Raw genomic sequence first — 8,423 nt, 5'->3', positions numbered from 1 at the left:
GACAAGGATGTGATAAATGCTCAAGGACACCCCTGGCATCCCACCCTCCCCACCAGGATATTGGCGCCAAGAACGAGGCATAAATCTCATCTCTCTCCCTCTATTTCTGCAACATAAAGTTTGTGGGAAGCAGGAAGCTGCTTCTCTGAGTAAACAAGTCACCTACACTCCAAAATAATATATGCACGCTGTTTCTGGGGAGGGAGCAGCCAGGCCTGGGTGGGTCTCGTGCCTCTGAGCTGGGGGAGGACGGACCTTGACATGAAAGGGTGTTTCTCCCATTGGCTTTCTTTGGCCTGCAGCCAGCTTTCTCAGCAGCGGCAGACAGTGCAAGAGTGACGGCAACGTGACCGGAACACAAATTATTTCTAGCAAACACACAAAAGCTCCTTCCTGTAAGCCTTGCAGCGCCTCCTGCCAGGGCCTCAGGGGGATCCAGGTCCGAAGACCCGAACGGGCAGAGCGATGGGCTGAAGCAGCCGCGCAAATGATCCTGGGAGTTCTGCAGTCTTGTTGGGAGACCTTCGGGGCATTGTGCTTCTGAAGTCTCTCCCAGGGTCTCCGCTGGGGAGTTTAACTCAAAGGTCCTCTTTTCCCCTCCTGGGAGAGCCGGAGGTCTAAGAGACAGATTCGAAAGATTTACCATTTAAAAAAAAAAAAAAAAAAGATAAATATCTTCTCTTTCTCCAGAAAAATGAATTAAAATAAAAATTCTTTGCTCCAGAGTTTCTTCTTCTTGGACATCTCCAGTTCCGTCCCAGATGAGGGCTGCATTTCCCATGGTCAGGGTTCCATCACTTGGCCCATGAAAAGGACAGTTCCTGAGGACGGAAGAATCATGGGAGATGAGAAGGGGGGAGAAGGGGAACAGCACAGCTCACCCAGCTGGGTGTTTACGGATGAACTGAGATACAGGGAGATGAGTGAGTGCCTGGAGGCACAGCTGCTCTAGTGACTAAGCTGGGACTGGGGGACAGACTGAGCACCCCGTCTGGAGAGAGCACTGCCTCCGAGGAGGGGAAGGGGAACAGAGCTATGATTCCTTGCCTGGAGTCCTCTTGGGGGGAGTGGGGGTGTCTACACCTGCCCGGACTAGTGCCCGAGTCCAGGAGAACAGGGGGGGTGGGGGGGTCTCCCAGGCCCCCGGCTCACCTGTGGGGTTGTGCCGCACCACGAAGAGGAAGGGTCTGTCCATGATGATCTCCTCGGGGGCCATTCGGGCTGAGACTGTAAGGGCTGGAAAAGAAGGGACCACGTCTTAGAGCGGAGGGACGTGGGCACGGAAGCCTGGATTGGTCACAGGTGGTCCAGTGACAGTGGCACTGGGATGGGGGGGTTTCAGGAGGCTCAGTTATTTCCTGGATGTGGACCCTAAAAGGGTTGGGATGTCCTCTGAGGCCTGGTTTCCTCCAGGAATTGGGTAGAGATCTCTCAGGTAGTCACTCGCAGGCACGTTTATCTAAACCCTTTTAGGGCGTATTGGAAGCAAGTGCCTCTAAGGTGAGTGACCACTGAGAGCAAAGCCAGGACCTCACAGTCAGAGGACCTCAGAGCCAGTGGGGAGGCAGCGGGGTGCCGGGGAAAGCAGGCCTGTATTCTAGTGGGATCGGGGTGATGCGCTCCACACAGGAAGCGAAGCTCTACCAGGAGAGACCTGGTTGACGTGGGCAGTGGGGTCTTCCTGGTTCACCCAGGGTCTGGGTTCCAGACCACGGGCCCTCCTGGAAGCCTGGAGCTGAGACTTGCCAGACCTCACCTGAGCCTGACTCACCTGTGGAGGAGGACGCCACCGTGCCGCTCTCATTCACCTCAATCTTCACTTTCTGCAGCGCCTGCGACACGTACAGAAGCTCTTGATCTGAAACAGAGGTGGATACCAAAACACATCAGCTTTGGTTCTCAGTGAGAAGCTCCTTAGTCCTCTTAGGGACCCCACTGTCCACCAGCGGAAGAAAGTGAAAGGAAAACCTCTTACCTGAAAGTCTTGAGAAGTCTGCCTGGTTTGGCCTAAACATGTCGGTCATTCCCAAGTTCTCCAGGGGCCTCCTGAGGTCAACTTCACTCTCCAGGGAGAACCTGCAGACAGGAGCCGGACACAGCTCAAGCTCAGGCCACCTCTAACCCCACCAAGTATCTCCGTCCCCACAGACCAACAGGATGGGGACTGATGTGAAAGTAGAAGTGGGGGCTTCCCTGGTGGTGCAGTGGTTAAGCATCCGCCTGCCAACGCAGGGGACATGGGTTCGAGCCCTGATCCGGGAAGATCCCACATGCCACAGAGCAACTAAGCCCATGTGCCACAACTACTGAGCCTGAGCTCTAGAGCCCGCGAGCCACAACTGCTGAGCCCGCGCGCCTAGAGCCCGTGCTCCGCAGCAAGAGAAGCCACCACAATGAGAAGCCCGTGCACCGCAACGAAGAGTAGCCCCCACTGGCCGCAACTAGAGAAAGCCCACGTGCAGCAACGAAGACCCAACGCAGCCAAATAAAATAAATAAATAAATAAATTGATTAAAAAAAAAAAAGAAAGCAGAAGTGGGAAGCTTGTTTTTTCAAATCCGTTGGCAAGGTCTCCTCCTTGCTGGGAGATTCTAGTACTAATGAACATTTTCCTGCAATCTCCCCACCCCCTTGAACCTATGACTAATTACTTTCCTCAAATAAGGCAGTAGTTTGAGCACAATTATATTCAGTCTGACTGGGGAGGGAGGGGGCAGGGCAAATTCTTCTGCAAGGATATTTGAACAAAAAGCCAGTCTGTAGATTGTGTTCTGAGAGCTGAGCCTGAGGAGGACTCCAGCAGCGAGGCTTTGGGGCCCTCGCTCTGCTTCCCATCAGGGCACAACTAATTACCTCTATTTTTTTTTTTTTTTGAGAGAGAGAGAGAGAGAGAGTGCGTGCTAACCAACTAAATGATCCTCTTTCCCTAAGCCTGGCATTATGGCATCTGGAAATTTGGGGTAAGCATGGTGGGAAGCTTCCCCACAATTGTGGAATTATCCAGCCTCAGCCTCCGGCACCCTCTTTGCTTCTGCAGAAGGATTTTTAAAACTCTGCTTCGTTGGAAGCCAGCTAGAAGCTGTAGTTCTGGCTGTTTCATCTGCGGAAGCGATTCCTTTTGTCTCCATTGTTTAGATGCTAACTTGAAGAGAAGGGGGTGGGAGTGAGGGGCATTCCTAAAAGAGTGTAGATCAATGTATTCCCCTCCACCCCAACCCTGCATCATCTATCTCTCTGGCTCTTCCTTTGGCTAGCTTTTGCCGGGTATTCAGAGGGTGGTAAATGTGGGGCATAGTCTAGAAACTGCCCTCCAGCAGAAGAGGGATGATGAGAGGAATCTTAATCAAACCCAGGGCGGAGTGTTTCCCATCAGCCACCCACACATGTCCCTGTCCCTACCCTGCAGATGTCACGTTTGGGAAACTCCACATGGGGGTGGCACTTCCAGGGAACCAGGGGAGAGGGGAGGGGGTAGGCAGAGGGGACTAGAGCATTGGCAAGTGTGGCAAGAGCAAAGGGTGGCTTACTTGGGCAGAACCAGGAGGCGGGTCAGTGTGGTCATGTTCCCTCTCCACTGGCTGATGAGCTGGGCATCCAGAATGCTGGTGAGGGCAGAGAGAGGCACCTCTTTTTCATAGGGGGCAGCAATGAACATGCTGAGAGTGTTCCCATGGTAGGGCAATTCCAGGATGTCGTAGTAATGGCCGTCGGGGGTGGTGAACTCAGCTGTGAAGACACCAAGATGGCGCATTGGCAATGGCTCCAGTTCTTGTTGGTTCTAACCCAGCAGTGGCTTTTCAACTAGTCCTCCTGTCCCCTCCACTCTTTGGAAGCCAACTCTCCATCCTAGCTTTTGAGGCTCCCCCACCCCACCACTCCCCTGTTCAATGTCTTTATTCCCATTTCCCTTCTCTTCTGCTAAATCACAGTGTCTTCTGGGTTCTCTGTCTCCTGTTGGCCTTCTTCACCTTCACAGCCTTCTCCCCAGTACCCAGCTACTAATCCATTCCAATCCCCACCTCCTTAATCTCAACTTTCACATCACTCTTCCCCAGAAGGATTTGTGAACCCCAGGTTATCACACTAGAACCACATGAAGATGAGAGATGGGGTCAAAGTGGTCAAATATGGGCCTGAGGGAATTTCTGGATTTCAGCTTCATCTTGCACAAGGTAACAGCTACTTTCTGCTGCTCTGATAATCCCAGTGTCTCCTACTTGGGGAGTCTTTGTCACAGCTGGGGTGTATTCTAGGGTTTCTCCTCCCTTAGAGGGGATGCCCCCCAGGGATGAGGTGCAGTCACTGTGGGACTTGGGGAAGGGAGGGTTCTGCACTTACTGTAGTTGAACTTGTTGGTCTGAGCCATCATGGGCACAGAGACAGTGCTGCCATCGGACTTGTGGAAGAGGCGGTGGTGGGTGCTCGACTCTAGAAAAGGCATCTTCCACTGGCCGTTGAAGTAGAGGGCGTTTACCAGTACCAGGCGTGTCAGCTGGTCCACAGCCCCTTCGCCAAGTAGGTCGCTGATCATGCCTGTGGGAAATCGAGGCGATCAGGAGGCTAGGTATCTTTAAATCCTTTTAGATGGTCCTCTTTGGCGCCCAGTCCTCTAATGGATGTGTGTCAGAAGGGATTCCGTCAGAAGACAGACTGGGTAAGGTTTAGTGAACCTATCTAGTTGCTTTCAACCCCTTTCATCTTCCTAAGAGTCTCAGAAAGCCTTCCAGCTCACCACACTTTCGTGGTCTTGGGATCCTGTCCAGGATCAGACCTGGAAATATGTCTCCCCTTACTTTGCTCCCTAAGCTGCAGTCTTGACGGGTTGTGTGTGCCCCTTGTCATGGTTATTACTGTTCTTATAACACCTCGCAATACTTTTTAGGGATGACTTTAGAGTTGGTTCACGGGGAAAGCCTAATTATGGAAAAACATGATGCTTTGATTCTTAAAGCACTTGACCTGTCTACAGAGCAGAAGATGCTGGAAGGGAGAGGTTAGGACACTTAGGATTTGAATCCCTTTTCTCTGCAGGCCCTGGGGACTGGCCTCCTTTCCCTGCCTGCTCACCTTTTGTGTGTCTTTTCACCCAGTCGTTGACGATGAACCTGGCTCTCTCTGTCTCTGAGAAGTCCACCTGCTTGACTGTGGTCCGGAACAGCCTGAAGAAGTGGGGCATGAAACCCTGGACCAGCTTCAGATCCCGCTGCACAAAGATGGCATCAGCCGTGCTGATCTCATCCTTATTCCATGGCCCCATGAGCTCCTTGTACAGTTGATGGAGGGCAGGGGCCATGCCCTTCTCTGGGCCAAAGCGGGGAGGAAAGGACACATTAAAGTCATCTCAAACCCAGGGCTCCCAGTGGGGCTAACTTCCCCTAACCCTGCCCACATGCACAGGACTCTTCTGCTCCCCCAGAGGTCTCTGGATGGAGATTTCATTCCAAACCTTAATCTTTCCTGCATCTCCCTCTTTTCTTCAAAAATCTTAGGTCCTAACCCTTATCTTTGGCTTGGAATATTTTTCTCTGTTTTTAAGTTATAAACCCTAATTTTTCTTTTAATAATAACAATAGCTATCAGGCGCTTCACATGCATCATTCTAGTTGACCCTCACAACAGCCCCATGTGGTCGATACTTTTATTGTCCCCATTTTGCAGATGAGGACACTGAGGTTCGGAGGGGTTAAGGTCACACAGTATATGAGTGGTGAGGCAGGGCTGTTTTATACCAGATCCACTGGCCTGTACACCTTGTGACTGTCCAAGAACCAAGTGACACAGGGTGTGGTGAGAAGAAGATGCAGTGGTCCATCCCTGTGGCATGGGAGGACAGGAGTTGGCTCAGCTAAGCGGGGGTCAGCCCTTCCTCTGCCTCTGGTTGGTTACACCCCTGTCCTGGGAAGACCACGTGAATGCCCGCCTCCCACTCTGCCCCATCTCTCACCATCAATCTTGAATTGCATCGCCTCTTGGATCTGCTGCTGCGTTTCTCCTCCTGTGGTCAGCTGTAACATGGCCATGACTGAGGCTACCCCATAGGGTGAGAAAACCATGTTGAGGTCCTTGGAGGCCTGCACCACCTGCTGAAACACTTTCACTCCAAAGTCTGCGGCGAGGTGGGCCGCCGGAGACTGGTGATGGTAGGAGGCAGACCCTTCACCAAAGATGAGGGCCACGCCCAGTGCGAGGCAGGCGAAGACAGGAGACATCGGCATCCTAGAGCCAGTGGAAAAAGATCCGATGAGGGAAGAGTTCCGGAAGGATGGTGAGTGGGGAGGGGTGATGGGACCCCAGCCGCGGCCAGGCTCCCCATGTTTGCCGCTAGCAGATGATACGTGAACAGGAGGGCAAGACAGAAACCATGATGGGTTCAGATCCTGAGTCTTTTCCCCTCTGTCTCAGCCCCAGGGAGTCTTAAGTGCGTTTTCACCTGCGGGAATCTTGGAACCCGCTGGCTCCACCCTCCAAGAGATCTCCTTTCCCTTCCAGGAGGCTGAAAGGTGAAATTATAATAACATCTGTGATTTACACGATGCTTTTTAATTCTCTTGTGATGCTTTCACAATCATGGCTTCATTCAAGTTAGCAGGTATGAAAAACCCCTTTCCTGCGCTGGGAAGGGGGAATGTCTCCATGGAGAGGGTCCAAGAGAAGTGAGGCCCTTGCTTCTGGGTGGTGGGATTGTTGGGGGGTCCTGCCCATCTTCCCCGCTCTCCTGTGATCACTGATATGACGGGGTCGACTCAGGGCTGCAGGTCTCCGGGGAAAGAAAGAGGAACACCGGGGCTCGTCTGCAGAGGGGTGCTCCCTGCCTTAGCCCGAGGTCCGGAGATGGAGAGAGTTTGCTTTTACTCTTACCTGAAATTCTCAAGGTGCCTTGTGACTGTCAGTTTGTCCCGCTGCTGCTGGGGCTTCGGGTGTTGACGGCGGTGGCTACTCCTCTGCTGGGGAGGGGGTGTGGCTCTTTGGACAGCGCTCTTGGTCTTTCAGCCAGATGCGGCTGTGCTCCTCTGGAGGCTGCTGCTTCCCTTTATACCAGATGTGGGCCGGAAGTAGATTAACTCATGGCCCGGCCCCGCCCACTTTCTGGCTCTGGAAGTCTGTCTGAACAGCAGCCGGGCCCCCTCTGCACCTCCCTCTGCGGGACTTGCTGAGGCATCTGTGTGTGTGTGCGTGCTGCCCTGTGTGTGTACATGTCAGAGAGGGCTTGGAACAATTGAGCAAATCCTGGCTGCCTTGACCCCAGGGCCTCCCTTGATTCTGCTGCCCTCTGCCTCGGGATGTTATGCCAGCTTGACCCCTGGCACCCAGTGCTTACTTTCCCCAGTGCTCAGTGTAGGGAAATGATTTACACTTCCTCCTTTTCCTTTGGAGAAACAGATCGCTGCAGAGTTATCAAAGAAACTAAAGATCCTGCAGACTTTTGTCCACCAGCTCCATGCACTGGCCAAACTGGGAAGAACACCCCTCCCTCTTCCTGAGTACATCCCAGCAGCCAGAGGGCCCGGAGCGTGCCATGTGATTGTCTGGGTTTTGACTGTCTAGGACATGAGCCTGGTGGAGAACTCCCTCCCCTCTTTCCGTCTTCCCTGCCAAGCGCCTGCCAGCCCGTCCACTGGGTGATGTGTGGCTGACTCCCCCACGTGTCCAGACTCTGGTGGTGTCCCCAGGGCTCCCTTTGTGTCAACAGTCCTGTATGGCTGGGGGTTGAGGTGTGCTGGGTGGGGTGGTGGGTAACCAGGGTAAAGGGGTAAAGCCTTGGTGGGAAATTAGGAGCCCAGTGTGTAGGTTTCATTTTTCTGGCTGCCTGCTGTGACTGGGGAGGATTACATCTTATCCTTTTCCTCCAGATGCAAACATTTGGAGGGCTGGAGCGGCGGCAGTAGGGATGGAAGTAAGGGCGTCAATCCACGGCGGGTTTACGGGCTGTGCTTCTAGGGCACTGGGGTTAGGGGTGGCAAAGTGGCCAAAGGATTCTGTCGATGGTGAACGTTGGCGAGAGGCCAGTTTGTAGGACTGGGCTGGTGCATTTAGGGGTCTGGTGGCACCCTTGGCTGTGTGCCTGACGTTGTGGACGGGGTAGTGCCAGAGGGGTCCTGGGGGGGATGGAGCCCTTGACTTGGGTGGCGGAGTCCACACACCGTCATGTTTTGTGTAGGTGGTGGGGTTCAGCTGGGAGTATCCATGGAGACAGCCAGTAGCAGGATCACAGGAAGTTTAAGTGGGTGGATGTGTCAGGATGTTTGTTTTAGCTTTTTTAAGTAAACAGATACCAAGGGCAACTGCAGCTGGAGGACTTTCCCATTTTCCCTCTGCCTCCACCTTTGTTTTCCCTGTTGCCCCTGGGAACCAGGTGGGGATGTGGAGTGGCACGGAGAGAAGGGGAAGTCTCCAAGCCATCTCCTAACCCCAGAAAGGCCCCA

At 53.3% G+C, this 8,423-nt stretch overlaps 1 protein-coding gene across 1 annotated transcript; it reads right to left on the bottom strand.

The window, feature by feature from the left end:
* Window positions 1-267: 267 nt before the first annotated feature.
* On the bottom strand, window positions 268-6,986 carry SERPINE1 (serpin family E member 1). Its single transcript, XM_082857052.1, has 9 exons — window positions 6,859-6,986; window positions 5,945-6,216; window positions 5,068-5,301; window positions 4,339-4,533; window positions 3,528-3,726; window positions 1,976-2,076; window positions 1,772-1,858; window positions 1,153-1,236; window positions 268-821 (listed from the first exon to the last, which is right to left on the bottom strand). Exons 2-9 carry the CDS (start codon window positions 6,213-6,215, stop codon window positions 784-786), a joined length of 1,209 nt encoding a protein of 402 aa, XP_082713178.1. The 5' UTR covers window position 6,216; window positions 6,859-6,986; the 3' UTR covers window positions 268-783.
* Between the last annotated feature and the right edge of the window lie 1,437 nt (window positions 6,987-8,423).

This window comes from Leucopleurus acutus (assembly GCF_964270905.1).
Source record: "Leucopleurus acutus genome assembly, chromosome: 16".
Classification (NCBI taxonomy): Eukaryota; Metazoa; Chordata; class Mammalia; order Artiodactyla; family Delphinidae; genus Leucopleurus; species Leucopleurus acutus.
This window is presented reverse-complemented; position numbering and strand designations above follow the sequence as displayed.